Genomic DNA, 17,157 nt, shown 5'->3' on the forward strand with positions numbered 1-17,157 from the left:
CTTGAAGGTAGGTTGACATTGCTAGAGTAATATGAAAATAGGGCCAGGACACTAGGTTACAAGTCATTTTATTTCATGTTTAGATTTGTTCATGTTGGTATTGTTTGCTCAATGTCACTTATTTGTCATTTTAGAATAAAGTTGTGATTGAAAATAGCATAGACTCTGACTTACATGATTGTTCCCATTTTAAATGCAACAAATTTAGGACATTAAACACAGAATATTTGTGAAATACTTTCATAATTTAATTTGTCTTAATGCTTTTATGTTATTTAAATGATTAGGATTAGGCTTTTGGCATTTAAGAAAGAAACATTTGCGGTCTTGCATCAATGCCAGGATAGCCTGGATAAAGGAGGAGGGTTGGAATTGTGACAAGAATCGACAGAAGAATGTTCATTTGTAGTTCTAAACATATTTAGGGTGTTTTTTACTCACTTTTTGTCTCTCCCACGACTTTATTCCTCTCTCCTACAGCGTCCATCACAGTTACGTGTACATGGCCAAGTAAGCAAATTAGGCGATGACGTCATTTAGCGACTTCTAGCAACTTTTAGGACAGCCAATAGCTACTTTCCTGACTGAGGAGTTGGCAACACGGAAGCTGTGTTATCTAGTGGAAACCGGGGAAGGGGCCAATGTAGAAATCATTGTCATTTCCTGGTTGCTAAAAATCTACAGAGTTTGTTCAATTTCAGTTTCTGTGAGGAAAAAAAGCACTAAATAGTGTGGGGAATCATTGTACCATCTAAATCACTGTGAAATATCTTTTCAATAACTAAAAAGGTTGTTTTTACATCTGTTTTTATAAAACTGGTGGACGAAACCGAAAGTATTAACTGAAGCGTGAGTCTCCACCATGTTATGGTGAAATGGGATGCGGGGGAGATTTGTTTTGAATGCAGCCTTGTGTTCTTGCAATTCACATATCTTACACATGGGGGAGAATTCTATATGTAGCAACTTTTAAAACATTCTGAGAGATTCATTGTTTGACCATGGAATCATGATCATCCACTACTGGAGAGAGAGAGGAAAAAGTAGAACATATGTCTACATTTTTCTCTGTAAATATAATATATGAATTGAATTGGGCCATAGGAATATAGAGAATATAATCAAACTGTCACCCATGCATGCACTGCCCTGGTGCATGACGCCACTCTTCTCTTTATGGCGTGAGGCTAGTCAAATTGAAATGTATCGTCTGTCACATCACAATGTAGTCACCATTGGCGATGGCTGTCAATCATCCTCACTAGACGATACTATCGTAATATCGCCCACCCTACTGTGAATCTCCACCCGCCCAGGCCAAGAACAATAAAACCAGGCTGTGAATGTCACGCCCAGAGTTTCCGCAGTTACCAAACACACATTTCCAACCGCCGCAGCAAGAGCCATGGGAGGCAGACCTGAGAGTGGACAGATGGTGGGATGGACACCGTCCTTATCTACATAGACAGAGTAGGTAGCACACGACCACTGCTACCCCACTAATGAGTTTAAAGTTAGTGGTATGGTAGGTCATCTGGTAATCTTTGTGTTAAAGCTGAAGTCTACTTTGAGGTCTGTGAAACACTAGCTAATTCTCAGTGCATCCACTGACTAGACCACTCTGTCTTTACCTGTAGGGACGTACAGCATGGACTGAAATGAACATGGCATTACACGATGTTGAACACAGAGGGAATCCTTGTTGTTTACATGTTGTTGTTGGTGCAGTTGAGTTTTGTTTGTTTGTTGGATGGAGCAGGCTTCGGTGGTGGACATTAGCTCCTGCACACTTAGCCTGAGTGTGTGTGTGTTGACTGAACAACCCCCCCCCCTCCAGAGACTGTTGTGATAGTTGTCTGGAGAGAGTTGATCTGGCCCTGGACTGATCCTGATCTCATGGAAGTAGACTCACACAGGAGGGGACTTACCGCAGGCAGACAGGGACACGGGTCCGGTGTGTGTATACGGCAGAGAGCTGGCTACTAACTGCTCACCAGGGTGCCAGTGTTACAGCTGTCTGTGTGTGTGTGTGTGTGTGTGTGTGTGTGTGTGTGTGTGTGTGTGTGTGTGTGTGTGTGTGTGTGTGTGTGTGTGTGTGTGTGTGTGTGTGTGTGTGTGTGTGTGTGTGTGTGTGTGTGTGTGTGTGTGTGTGTGTGTGTAACTCTACATTCTGTTCTCTGGCAGAGCTGGGGTGGCAGCAGAACAGTTCATACTCCTCGTGACTATTCAGGATCGGCAAAGAGTAGATTTTCACAAACTGTGCTTTTTAAGTATTAGTAATCTCTCATCTGCCTAGTAAATCTAGCCTTAAGTCTGGCCTCTGTGTTCCACCTCCTGACCACTAGGCCCATATTAATACTCTAGCTTGGGGCTGTGTGTACTGGGTCTGGTCTCACTTCTCTGCATCTCTCAGGGTAACACTTTGTTTTTACAGCCAAGTAAACAAACCAACGCCAAATATCTGGCTGCACAAATCACATATGTTCCCTTAATTAGGTTAGGGTGAGTGGTGGTGTGCGTGCCTTAGCTCTCTCTTGCTTTTAGGTTGTTTTTCTCTGGATACATCTGTATTGTGGAGCTTGTTGTTCTGTTCGCAGCTCAGTATTTTAATAAAATACAGGTATGTCATGGATATTTTCTGGCAGATGTAACCATCATCTTTATCCATACTGTTACCTGTTTACATTTCTGATAACAAGCTGGTTCTTATTAAGTCAAGTATGAACACATCAATCCAAATGAACTGTGCTCTCCAATCCTAACGCTCATTCTCCCCTCAATCAAAGCCTTTGTTGCTTTTTATAAAAAGAGCTGATCTGACCAAATTTTGGATCCACTCCAAGCCCTCTTTTCACTGCCAATCCCTCCATTTCTAATCCAGTATTGTATAGCAGTGGCTTTTGCTTCTCACCACAATGTCCAAGAGGAGAGAGGGGGACAGAAGAGATGGAGACATCAGACCGAGAGGAGAGAGGAGGACAGAAGAGATGGAGACACCAGACCGAGAGGAGAGAGGGGGACAGAAGAGATGGAGACATCAGACCGAGAGGAGAGAGGGGGACAGAAGCGATGGAGACATCAGACCGAGAGGAGAGAGGGGACAGAAGAGATGGAGACATCAGACCGAGAGGAGAGAGGGGGACAGAAGAAATTGAGACATCAGACCGAGAGGAGAGAAGGGGACAGAAGAGATGGAGACACCAGACCGAGAGGAGAGAGGGGGACAGAAGAGATGGAGACATCAGACCGAGAGGAGAGAGGGGGACAGAAGAGATGGAGACATCAGACCGAGAGGAGAGAGGGGGACAGAAGAAATTGAGACATCAGACCGAGAGGAGAGAAGGGGACAGAAGAGATGGAGACATCAGACCGAGAGGAGAGAAGGGGACAGAAGAGATGGAGACACCAGACCGAGAGGAGAGATGGGGACAGAAGAGATGGAGACATCAGACCGAGAGGAGAGAGGGGGACAGAAGAGATGGAGACATCAGACCGAGAGGAGAGAGGGGGACAGAAGAAATGGAGACATCAGACCGAGAGGAGAGCGGGGGACAGAAGAGATGGAGACATCAGAGTGAGAGGAGAGAGGGGGACAGAAGAGATGGAGACACCAGACCGAGAGGAGAGAGGGGTACAGAAGAGATGGAGACACCAGACCGAGAGGAGAGAGGGGGACAGAAGAGATGGAGACATCAGACCGGGAGGAGAGAGGGGGACAGAAGAGATGGAGACACCAGACCGAGAGGAGAGAGGGGGACAGAAGAGATGGAGACACCAGACTGAGAGGAGAGAGGAGGACACCCAGAGGAGAGGAGAAAGAGTGGAGGGAAAAATAAAATGAGAGAACAGGAGTGATGTGGAGGAAAAACCCACCCACACACACAAACAAACATACACACACGTCCCCTACACCCAAGATCACATTAACACTTCCCTTCTACACTTGGTACTCTTCATCTATTCATGTGCCTTTACCCTAAATATTTCACCAGCAAATTATTATTTCATGCCCCTCTGAACATCTCTCTCCCCAGCCTGTCTGAAACAGAGAGACAGAGAGTGAGTGAGAAAGACAGAGAGAGAGCAAGAGAGGGAGATGGAAAGAGAAAGATTGAGGGAGAGAGGGAGCGGGCGGGGTGGCAGAAGAGAAAGTGTGCCACAGAGCAGACAGACGCTCTGCAGTCCCGATCAGTCCCAGACCCACATCTGTTTCAGCCCAGAAACAGCGGCCTAAATCAAATGTTTCCCCCAGTGATTGATGGACAGATTAGGGGGGCTGATGAGAGGACGGATGGAGGGAGGGCTGTGGCCCTGCTGCTGGCTCTGTACTGTTATGTGATCTCCTAGCCCAGTCTCTCCCCTCGCCCCCTCGCCCCCTACCCATGGATAATCCTTCTAAATTCTCGGCTCAACTTGCTCCAGTTCCAGCTCCTCTAAATTGTGATTGAATGCTGGCCTGTCTGCCTACCCCCTCCCTCCTCTCCTAGATTAACCGGATCTGTTTGGTGTTTCAGGATCCCCCATGCTGTCTGACACCACCAGGGCCCAACTGAGCCACACTGAGAGGGAGGAGAGGAAACTCCCCCCTCACTCCCTCCACTCCCCCAGGATGCTCTGAGACCAGAACACACTGGGTCTGTAGTTATATCACTCACAACCTGACCCATACAGAAAACCGGTCTGCATTAAGAAATGTGTTATTGTGAGTGCTGATGTAAAACAGTAGTTTTACAGTAGTTTTACATCAGTTTTACATAAAACAGTAGTCGGTCTGGAATGTAGTCTGTGGTGGTCCACTGTCTAGTGGTCAGAGGATTTGTTAGGCCATCTCTTCTCTACTGCAGTCTATCCCCCTCCCTTCCCCCGCCCCTGTGTGTGTGTCAGACCAGTGTGGTATGAATGAAGGTCAGTGGGGTCCTGTCGGCAGCCGCCCCTCCCCCACCGGGGTTGTGTACTGAGTTGAGGCCGTTGGTCCAGGAAACCGCCACAACACTAGGCACAAACTGAGCTGCACAACCCGCAGCTTAATTACTGGAAAGCCCAAAGAGTGTCTGACCTCCACCATTAGCCTAATTGAAATTTAATTGAATTTCCTTGTCTAGACTAATTAAGCTCCTACTGAAACCTGCAATCTTTTAGCCGCCTAGTTAGCCTCTGGACAGACAGGATTCGCACCCTATTCTGTGGAAAGAAAGCGTGAGGAAAAAGGGGAAGAGAAGTTAGAGGGTAAAGAGGTGGAGCGGAAAAGGGCAAAGGGGAGAGGTCTGGTATTGGCTCTCAGGGGTGGGGGTGGTGAGATGGAGTGAGGGAATGAGGAGGGAGAGAGAGATGGACAGATAGAGTTGTGCAGACTAAAGTCCGGTCAGGGCGTGTGAGGTGAAGTATTACAAGCATTTCGCTACACCTGCAATAACATCTGCTAAATGTGACAAATAAAATGTGTTTTGATTTGAAGCAGCCTATGCCACTGATCTGGAGCATGTGGTTGAATAACACTGACATGCATTATCTTTTTAGCCTCAGTTGTGTGCATGCATTTGTGTGTGCGTGTGTCCCAGGCGTTTTCTGCGTAGCCCCCATTTAGCACAAGGGCTTGTTGCGTGTAGCTCAGCACGCGTGTGTGTACGCACCTGTTTGTATGTTTCAGTAGTATGTTCCTCCTTCACGACACTTCCATCCCCTCAGCTATAAAGTGCCCAAGAAAGGGAATGGAACTGAACTAAATGATTACCGACCCATAGCACTCACCCCCGTCACCGTGTGGTGCTTTGAGAGGCTCGGCAATGACCACATCACCTCCTCCCTCCCTGACACACTCGACCCTCTCCAATTCACCTACCGCCCAGACAGATCCACGGACGACGCAATCGCCATTTCACTGCACACTACCCTCACCCACCTGGAGAAAAGGAATGCATATGTGAGGACACTGTTCATCGAGGTGCCCCACTACAGCGTAGTGCCCTTTAAGCTCACGGCCCTGGGACTGAACTCCCTATGCATCTGGGTCCTGACGCGCCACCCCCAGATGGTGAATGTATGCAACATTAACTCCTCCACACTGATCCTCAACGTGGGGGCCCCACAAGGTTGCGTCCTATGTCCCCTCCTGTACTCCCTGTATACCCACAACTGCGTGGCCTCACACAGGTCGAACTCCATCATCAAGTTCGCTGATGACTCGACAGTAGTAGGCCTGATTATCAGCAATGACGAGACGGCCTACAGGGAGGCGGTAGGCACTCTGACGGCTTGGTGCCAGGTATACAACCCTCGCTCAACGTCAGCAAAACAAAGGGGCTGATTGTGGACGTCAGGAAGGACCAGACTGGGCACATCCCGATCCTCATCAATGGCAGCCCTGCCATGGAGACGGTCAAAAGTTTCAAGTTCAGGATGCTGAAGAAATTTGACCTGTCTCCGAGGGCCCTCAGTGTTCTACAGGCGCACCATCAAGAGCATACTGTTAAGGTGCAACACAACTCCACCGCCGCTAACCATAAGGCGCTACAGAAGGTGAAACGCTCAGCCGAACGCACCCCCCCACCACCATCTACCCAATTATATTGCCCTGCCTAGAAAACAACATGCCTGCTGTGTTTGTGTTCCCCCAACTACACAGTGAGGGGAACAACACCTAAAGTGCTTCAGACAGGCTTCAGGGGGGGCAGGGTTCTCCTGGGGGGCGTTTGTTGAGATTCTTTGCTTTTAGCAGGTGAAAGACAGTGCCGTTTTAATGTTTGTGATTCACCATGAGTTATTCATTTGACGTTTTCCCTTCTCAGTGCTTTGTAGGCAAGAATACATTAGCAAAAAGCATCCTAGCAGAGGAGAGGGAGGAGAGAGGGAGGAGAGGCGAGAGAGAGAGATGCTAATGTGAGAGGGGGGGAGACAGTCATTAGGAGAGAGAGAGGAGGAGGAAAGGGGAGAGAAGAAGAGGGTGGTTGGAGAGAAAAGAGTGAGAGAGTGTTTGTGAAAGAGGGGTGCGGAGAGATAAAGAGAGCAAGGACAATGTTTTATGATATGTGTTGAAGTGACCTTACTCTCCTTCTTTCCTCTCCTTTCTTTTCTCTCCCCCAGGTCCCTATTCAGCCCGGTCAGACTTTCAAGTTCACAGTCCTGGAGACCCTGGACCGCATCAAGGAAGAGTTCCAGTTCCTCCAGGCTCAATACCACAGGTGCTGTATACTCACTCACCACCCTCCACCTCCCCCTTATAGACTATACAGATAGTATATACTCACTCACCACCCTCCACCTCCCCATTATATACTATACAGATAGTATATACACACTCACCACCCTCCACCTCCCCCTTATATACTATTCAGATAGTATATACACACTCACCACCCTCCACCTCTCCGTTATAGACTATACAGATAGTATATACACACCACCCTCCACCTCCCCCTTATAGACTATACAGATAGTATATACACACCACCCTTCACCTCCCCCTTATAGACTATACAGATAGTGAATACTCACTCACTACCCTCCATCTCCCCCTTATAGAATATACAGATAGTGTATACACACCACCCTCCCCCTCCCCCTTATAGACTATACAGATAGTATATACACACCACCATCCACTTCCCTCTTATAGAATATACAGATAGTGTATACTCACTCACTCCCCTCCACCTCCCCCTTATAGACTATACAGATAGTATATATACACACCACCCTCCACCTCCCCCTTATAGACTATACAGATAGTATATACACACCACCCTCCATCTTATCCCATGCAGGCATACTGTGTGTAGGCACCATCCTAATTGAAAACCCATGTATGTAACTCAAAACTCCCATCTTCAGACACACAGATATATGGATAGCACAGACTTTTACTTCGATTCTGTGTTGATGTTTATGACATAAATTAGACACCATACAGTGGGAAAAAAAGACTACATGGATCTCCTTCTCTGCCACTGTGCTACCTACGATATACAGTACATTGGGCTCCCGAGTGGCGCAGCGGTCTGAGACACTGCATCTCACTGGTGAGGTGTCACTACAGGCACCCTGGTTTGAATCCAGGCTCTATCCCATAGGGCGGTGCACAATTGGCCCAGCGTCGTCTGGGTTTGGCCAGTGTAGGCCGTCTTTGTAAATAAGAATTTGTTCTTAACTGACTTGCCTAGTTAAATCAAATAAAAATATATGCATCTATATTTAAAAAGGAACTATAGTTGTGTGATATTGTATGTCATAAACATTAATACACAATAGAAATGACTGTGCTATCTGTGTGTCTGAAGATGGGAGTCTGAGGATTGTGTCCTATATGAATGTGTGTACCTCAGGGGGGAACTGCCCCTCCTCTCTCTAAAGGACTGGGGGATCCCCCTGGGAACCATTGTCACACTTCTACTGCTCCACTTATTATTCTGTGGAATATTACACGTCAGGCTTAATAATACTGCACTTGATGTATGTGAAAGCCAAGGATGGGTGCAGTGAACTATAAGGTTGATATAACACAGTCATACACAGGTCAAATGCAGGTGGTGATTCTAATCTTATCCAGCATAGTCCACCTGGCACAGTGGCAGGGTGCAAGCCTGGTCCCAGATCTGTTTGTGCTGTTTTACCGAATCCTACGCTCGATGTCGCAGGCTAGCAGGGTGTGGTGATATTGGTCTGTTCTTCCATATCATAGCAGAGTGTCTGTTTTATCAGAGTGTTAGCAGAGTAGATTTGACCTCCAGACTGTGACCTTGGTGCTGAGAGCCCAGCAACACACCATGAGCTGAATACTCATGGCCATAACTCTCTCGGTCACAGCAGTGGACAGCGTGTTGAAACTAGTATTGTTCTCCCACTGCAGCCTGGATCCCATCGGTCTCTGTCTAATTGATCTAGACCCATAACCTTTTTCAGCTTTGACACAAAGGAGAGATTCAGGTTGAGCTGCAGCAGGGTAGGTCCTGCCTTAGATCAGTTTGTTGACACGTGTGTGTGTGTGTTTTCCCTCTTTCTCTGCAGCCTGAAACTGGAGTGTGAGAAGCTGGCCAGTGAGAAGACAGAGATGCAGAGACACTACATCATGGTAAGATCTATTCTATTTCCACCAGCGGTGGTTCACAGACATCAATGAGACAACGTGGAGAGGGTAGGCCCTGTCTCTGTCTTGCTTGACAAATATACCCCTCTCCATTACACCAACATAGGAAACTATCTCGCCCAGGGATAGGCAACTCCAGTCCTCGGGGGCCACATTTTTTCCCCATCCCAAGCAAACACAGCTGATTTAAAGTCATTGCGTTCTAAACTAAAGATCCGGGTTAAGTTGATTATTGGAGTCAGGTGTGTTAGCTGTGTCTGGGGCAAAAGTGTGACACCAATCAGGCCCCCTGAGGACGGGAGTTGCCCGTTCCTGATTCTAGCTTGTTGAGGAGCCTCATCTTGAGTTAGGAGGATGAGACTCTCAGAATGTCCAAAAGCAGAACATGTCCCTCTCTCTGTCTCTCGCTCTCGCTCTACTCCCTCTGCAACAGCTTGAGCCCCTCCACATCAGTCTGTCTGCCTAAAGACTTGTATGTTATTAACTATGTCTATGTCTGTGGAACAGACACGGTGAGGACAACCTGAATATGATATGAATCATCTGCTGAGCAGCTCCCAGTTCATCAATGAGAGAGAGAGAGAGATGGAAGAAAGTGAGTGAGAGAGACTGAGAGAAAGGGGAAAGGGCAGTGCACAATGGTAGACAGACAGACACTACCTCAGACTAAGAATATTCACACTGTTCTCTGTGACTGTGAGAGGCTGTCCTTTATGGAACATTTCACATTTGCAGGGTTTGATGGATGGTTGAGTTGGCGGTAGTTGGATAGATATGTAGGAGCCTTTACTCCAATGTGAGGAGAGACTACAGTCTACTCTGTGTTATAGACTGGGGGACAGTCAGCGACATTTGATCAACCCTCATGAATTCATATTAAATGTCATGACCTTTGTGACCACAGGACTGTTGGTCAACAGCAGGAGGAAGTAGGCTAAAACGTCTGTGAATGAAGCCTTTGCCATCGTGTTGGTCTCCATAGAGATGGAGGATAGCTGGGGCAGGTGCGATATACATTTACAATCTTAGAAAAAAGGGTTACAAATGCGTTCTTCGCCTGTCCCCGTTGGAGAACCCTTTTTGGTTCAAGGTACAGTAGTACTCTTTTAGGTTCCGTGCAGAACCCTCTGCGTAAAGGGCTCTACATGGAACTCAAAAGGGTTATATCTGGAACCAAGGGTTCTCCTATGGGGACAGGCGAAGAACCATTTTCGGTTCTAGATAGCACCTCTTTTTTTTTAAATGTGGATATATTGCATATAATGTACAATGCCGTGAAAAAGTATTTGCCCCCTTTCTGATTTTCAACATCTCAATTGGCATTAGGTCTGAATTTGTTGCTGTTTAAACATTTTGATTGTGTGTTTTGCATCATTGTCTTGCTGCATGACCCAGCTGCGCTTCAGCTCACAGACAAATGGCCTGACATTCTCCTGTAGAATCCTCTGATACAGAGCAGAATTCATGGTTCCTTCTATTAGGGCAAGTTGTCCAGGTCCTGAGGCAGTAAAGCATCCCCAAACCATCACACTACCACCACCATGCTTGACCGTTGGTATGAGGTTCTTACTAAGGAATGCAGTGTTTGATTTTCGCCAGGTATAATGGGACCCATCTCATCCAAAAAGTTTACTCAAGTTTACCAGGAAGCACCTGGATGATCATCAAGACTCTTGGAAAATGTACTATGGACAGATGAGTCAAAAGTATCACTTTTTGGATGACATGGGTCCCGTTATGCCTGGCGAAAACCAAACACTGCATTTCAAAGTTAGAACCTCATACCAACGGTCAAGCATAGTTTATAAATCAAATCAAATTGTATTGGTCACATACACATGGTTAGCAGATGCGAGTGTAGCGAAATGCTTGTGCTTCTGGTTCCTACAGTGCAGTAATATCTAACAAATAATCTAACAACTACCTAAACAACTACCTAATACACACAAATCTAAAAAGGGGTGAATGAGAATATGTACATGCAGTGGGGCAAAAAAGTATTTAGTCAGCCACCAATTGTGCAAGTTCTCCCACTTGAAAAGATGAGAGAGGCCTTTAATTTTCATCATAGGTACACTTCAACTATGACAGACAAAATGAAAAAAAAAAAATCCAGAAAATCACATTGTAGGATTTTTAAAGAATTTATTTGCAAATTATGGTGGAAAATAAGTATTTGGTCACCTACAAACAAGCAAGATTTCTGTCTCTCACAGACCTGTAACTTCTTATTTAAGAGGCTCCTCTGTCCTCCACTCGTTACCTGTATTAATGGCACCTGTTTGAACTTGTTATCAGTATAAAAGATACCTGTCCACAACCTCAAACAATCCCACTCCAAACTCCACTATGGCCAAGACCAAAGAGCTGTCAAAGGACACCAGAAACAAAATTGTAGACCTGCACCAGGCTGGGAAGACTGAATCTGCAATAGGTAAGCAGCTTGGTTTGAAGAAATCAACTGTGGGAGCAATTATTAGGAAATGGAAGACATACAAGACCACTGATAATCTCGTTCGATCTGGGGCTCCACGCAAGATCTCACCCCGTGGGGTCAAAATGATCACAAGAACAGTGAGCAAAAATCCCAGAACCACACGGGGGGACCTAGTGAATGACCTGCAGTGAGCTGGGACCAAATTAACAAAGCCTACCATCAGTAACATACTACGCCGCCAGGGACTCAAATCCTACAGATCCTACAGAATGAATGGGGTCATGTATCGTGAGATGTTGAGTGAAAACCTCCTTCCATCAGCAAGGGCATTGAAGATGAAACGTGGCTGGGTGTGAAACGTGGAAAATCTTTGGAAAGTTTGTGTTGCCCAGCAACAGCCCCAAAACATCACTGCTCTAGAGGAGATCTGCATGGAGGAATGGGCCAAAATACCAGCAACAGTGTGTGAAAAACTTGTGAAGACTTACAGAAAACGTTTGACCTCTGTCATTGCCAACAAAGGGTATATAACAAAGTATTGAGATAAACTTTTGTTATTGACCAAATACTTATTTTCCACCATAATTTGCAAATAAATTCCTTAAAAATCCTACAATGTGATTTTCTGGATTTTTTTTCAAATTTTGTCTGTCATAGTTGAAGTGTACAGGCTTCTCTCATCTTTTTAAGTGGGATAACTTGCACAATTGGTGGCTGACTGAATACTTTTTTGCCCCACTGTATACGGATGAGCGATGCCCGAGCGGCATAGGCAAGGTGCAATAGATGGTATAAAATACAGTATATACATGTGATATGAGAAATGTAAGATATGTAAACATTATCAAAGTGGCATTATTTAAAGTGACTAGTGATCCATTTATTAAAGTGTCCAGTGATTGGGTCTCAATGTAGGCAGCAGCCTCTCTGAGTTAGTGGTGGCTGTTTAACAGTCTGATAGCCTTGAGATAGAAGCTGCTTTTCAATCTCTCGGTCCCAGCTTTGATGCATCTGTACTGACCTCGGCTTCTGGATAATAGCGGGGTGAACAGGCAGTGGCTCGGGTGGTTGTTGTCTTTGATCTTTTTGGCCTTCCTGTGACATCGGGTGCTGTAGGTTTCCTGGAGGGCAGGTAGTTTGACCCCGGTGATGCGTTGTGCAGACCGCACCACACTCTGAAGAGCCTTGCGGTTGTGGGCGGAGCAGTTGCTGTACCAGGCTGTGATAAAGTCCAACAGGATGCTCTCGATTGTGGATCTGTGGAAGGTAGTAAGGGTTTTGGGTGACAAGCCACATTTCTGTTGCGCCTTCTTCACCACACGGTCTGTGTGGGTGGACCATTTCAGTTTGTCGTTGATGTGTACGCTGAGGAGCTTAAAACTTTCCACCTTCTCCACTGCTGTCCCTTCTATGTGGATAGCGGGGTCCTCCCTATGCTGTTTCCTGAAGTCCACAATCATCTCCTTCGTTTTGTTGACATTGAGTGAGAGGTTGTTTTCATGACACCACACTCTGAGTGCCCTCACCTCCTCCCTGTAGGCTGTCTCATCATTGTTGGTAATCAAGCCCACTACTGTTGTGTCGTCTGCAAACTTGATGATTTGAGTTGGAGGCGGCATGGCCACACAGTCGTGGGTGAGGGAATACAGGGGGGGGCTGAGCATGCACCCATGTGGGGCCCCAGTGTTGAGGGTCAGCGGGGTGGAGATGTTGTTTCCTACTTTCACCACCTTGCGGCGGCCTGTCAGAAAGTCCAGGACCCAATTGCACAGGGCGTTGTTGAGGCCCAGGGCCTCCAGCTTGATGATGAGCTTGGAGGGTACTATGGTGTTGAATGCTGAGCTGTAGTCAATGAACAGCATTCTTACATAGGTAATCCTCTTGTCCAGATAGGATAGGGCAGTGTGATGGCGATTGCATCGTCTGTGAACCTGTTAGGGCGGTATGCAAACTGATGTGGGTCGAGGATGGCTGGTAAGGTGGAGGTGATATGATCCTTGACTAGTCTCTCAAAACACTTCATGATGACAGAAGTAAGTGCTACGGGGCAGTAGTCATTTAGTACAGTTATCTTTGCCATCTTGGGTACAGGAGCAATGGTGGCCATCTTGAACCATGTGGGGACAACAGACTGGGATAGGGAGCGATTTAATATGTTCGTAAACACACCAGCCAGCTGGTCTGCGCATGCTCTGAGGATGCAGCTAGGGATGCTGTCTGGGCCAGCAGCCTTGCGAGGGTTAATGCGTTTAAATGTTTTACTCACATCGGCCACGGATAAGGAGAGGGGGGCGTAGTTCTTGTTAGCGGACCGCGACGGTTGCACTGTATTATCCTCAAAGCGGGTAAAGAAGGTGTTTAGTTTGTCTGGAAGCGTGATGTCGGTGTCCGTGGTTTTCTTTTTGTAGTCTGTGATTTCCTGTAGACCCTGCCACATACGTCTCGTGTCTGAGCCGTTGAATTGGGACACTTTGTGTCTGTATCGGCATTTCGCTTGTTTGATTGCCTTGCGGAAGGAATAACTACGCTGTTTATATTCAGCCATATTCCCAGACCCCTTTCCATGGTTAAATGCGGTGGTCGTGATGGTGTTAGTGTGATGGCTTGGGGATGCTTTGCTGCCTCAGGACCTGGATTATCCAAAACACACAATCAAGTCTACATAAAAATGGTTTAAAAGCAACTAATTATACGTTTTGGAATGGCTTAGTCAAAGTCCAGACCTAATCCCTATTGACATGTTGTGGCAGGACTTGAAATGAGCAGGTCATGCTTGAAAACCCACAAATGTTGCTGAGTTAAAGCAGTTCTGCTTGGAATAGTGGGCCAAAATTCCTCCACAGCGATATGAAAGACTGATGAACAACTACAGGAAGCATTTGGTTGCAGTCATTGCAGCCAAAAATGGCACAACCAGTTATTGAGTGTAAGCGGGCAATTACTTTTTCACACAAGGTAATTGGGTGTTGCATAACTTTTGAATAAATAAAATAAGCATCCATTTTTGTTAGTTATTTGTAAACTCAGGTTCCCTTTATCTAATATTAGGTTTTGGTTGAAATTCGATAACATTCGGTATCAAAAATATGCAAAAATAGAGAAAATTACAGAGGGGGCAAATACTTTTTCACGGCACTGTATATTGGTGTACATACAAGTTATGTAGAGTAGCCTATCAATGGCTGGGGTTGAGGTTAGCTCTGAGGAATGGTCTCTAACATCTGTGTCTGTGATGTCTGTAATGCCTACTGTATTGGCAGTGATCTGGAGGGAGGGAGTGTAAGGAACAGAGTGAGAAGGAGGGAGATTGAGAGGGAGGGAGAAAGGCAGGGACAGGGGCACAGGAGTGAGAAAGGGAGAGAGAAACAAATAGAAAAGGGAAGTTGAGAGAGAGGCAGCCAGACAGAGAGAGATACAACACCAACAGAGAGAGACAGAGAATGACAAAGATAGAGTGGCTGAGATGGAAAGGCAGGAAAAGAGAGGGATAGAGAAAGAGAGCGTGAGCACAGACACGTAAATAATAGGAAGTAACAAAGTCTCAGTGGCTCCACAGTGGCGCTAACCCAGAAGGATATATTTAGGTAGTTAGACTGTAGCCTTAATACTTGTTTGCACAGGCAGTCCAGTCTTTCTTTAGACTGCTCCTATCATTCATTATTCTGTAACTTTAAAAAGCAGGTTGTTCCCGCCCGCTAATGTACTACTTCCAGGGAATGACTTACGACTCGGCTGATGATGATAATGATGATGATGTTGAGCATGGAATAGACATGAGGATTCATTTGGAGCAGCATATTGGAATGTTGCCTCCGTAAAACAAGGTAAAAGCATAAGTAGGCAGGCAGCAGGGGGTGATGTTTTATATGTTTGATTAACGCACTCTTCAGCTTTATGCAGTAGCTAAACTCAGCAAAAAAAGAAATGTCCCTTTTTCAGGACCCTCTCTTTCAATGATAATTTGTAGAAATCCAAAATAACTTCACAGATCTTTATTGTAAAGGGTTTAAACACTGTCTCCCCATGCTTGTTCAATGAACCATAAACAATTCATGAACATGCACCTGTGGAACGGTCGTTAAGACACTAACAGCTTAGACTGTAGGCAATTACAGTTATGAAAACTTAGGACACGAAAGAGGCCTTTCTATAAACACCAAAAGAAAGATGCCCAGGGTCCCTGCTCATCTGCGTAAACAAGCCTTAGGCATGCTGCAAGGAGTTATGAGGACTGCAGATGTGGCCAGTGCAATAAATTGCAATGTCCGTACCGTGAGAAGCCTAAGACAGCGCTACAGGGAGACAGGACGGACATCACACCTGCAGAACAGGTACAGGATGGCAACAACAACTGCCCGAGATACACCAGGAACGCACAATCCCTCCATCAGTGCTCAGACTGTCCGCAATAGGCTGAGAGAGGCTGGAATGAGGGCTTGTAGGCCTGTTGTAAGGCAGGTCCTCACCAGACATCACCGGCAACAATGTTGTCTATGGGCACAAACCCAGCGTCGCTGGACCAGACAGGACTGTAAAAAAATGCTCTTTACTGACGATTCGCAGTTTTGTCTCACCAGGTGTGATGGTCGGATTTGCGTTTATCGTTGAAGGAATGAGCGTTACACCAAGGCCTGTACTCTGGAAGCGAGATCGATTTGGGGGTGGAGGGTCCGTCATGGTCTGGGGCGGTGTGTCACAGCATCATCGGACTGAGCTTATTGTCATTGCTGTCAATCTCAACGCTGTGTGTTACAGGTTAGACATCGTCCTCCCTCATGTGGTACCCTTCCTGCAGGCTCGTCCTGACATGACCCTCCAGCATGACAATGCCACCAGCCATACTGCTCGTTCAGTGCGTGATTTCCTGCAAGACAGGAACGTCAGTGTTCTGCCATGGCCAGCGAAGAGCACGGATCTCAATCCCATTGAGCACGTCTGGGACCTGTTGGATCGGAGGGTGAGGGCTAGGGCCATTCCCCTCCAGAAATGTCCGGGAACTTGCAGGTGCCTTGGTGGAGAAGTGGGGTAACATCTCACAGCAAGAACTGGCAAATATGGTCCATGAGGAGGAGATGCACTGCAGTACTTAATGCAGCTGGTGGCCACACCAGATACTGACTGTTACTTTTGATTTTGACTCCCCCTTTGTTCATGGACACATTATTCCATTTCTGTTAGTCACATGTCTGTGGAACTTGTTCAGTCTATATCTCAGTTGTTGAATCTTGTTATGTTCATAAAAATATTTTCATGTTAAGTTTGCTGAAAATAAACACAGTTGACAGTGAGGACGTTTGTTTTTTATGGAACCCTTCTCTGTTAGATATGGAACCCTTCTCTGTTAGATATGGAAGCCTTCTCTGTTAGATATGGAACCCTTCTCTGTTAGATATGGAAGCCTTCTCTGTTAGATATGGAAGCCTTCTCTGTTAGATATGGAACCCTTCTCTGTTAGATATGGAACCCTTCTCTGTTAGATATGGAACCCTTCTCTGTTTGATATGGAACCCTTCTCTGTTAGATATGGAACCCTTCTCTGTTAGATATGGAAGCCTTCTCTGTTAGATATGGAAGCCTTCTCTGTTAGATATGGAACCCTTCTCTGTTAGATATGGAAACCTTCTCTGTTAGATATGGAACC

General features: G+C 46.2%; 1 protein-coding gene across 5 annotated transcripts in view; it reads left to right on the forward strand.

The window, feature by feature from the left end:
- Nucleotides 1-17,157, forward strand: part of LOC118371594 (transducin-like enhancer protein 4) — an 86,027-nt gene that overhangs the window by 4,772 nt on the left and 64,098 nt on the right. For all 5 annotated transcript variants that reach the window (XM_052480506.1, XM_052480507.1, XM_052480504.1 and 2 more), the window contains exons 2-3: nucleotides 7,081-7,178; nucleotides 9,001-9,064. In XM_052480506.1, the coding sequence (XP_052336466.1) occupies nucleotides 7,081-7,178; nucleotides 9,001-9,064 (162 nt within the window). The remainder of the gene's footprint in view (nucleotides 1-7,080; nucleotides 7,179-9,000; nucleotides 9,065-17,157) is intronic.

This window comes from Oncorhynchus keta, chromosome 26 (genome assembly GCF_023373465.1).
Source record: "Oncorhynchus keta strain PuntledgeMale-10-30-2019 chromosome 26, Oket_V2, whole genome shotgun sequence".
In the NCBI taxonomy this organism is placed as follows: domain Eukaryota; kingdom Metazoa; phylum Chordata; class Actinopteri; order Salmoniformes; family Salmonidae; genus Oncorhynchus; species Oncorhynchus keta.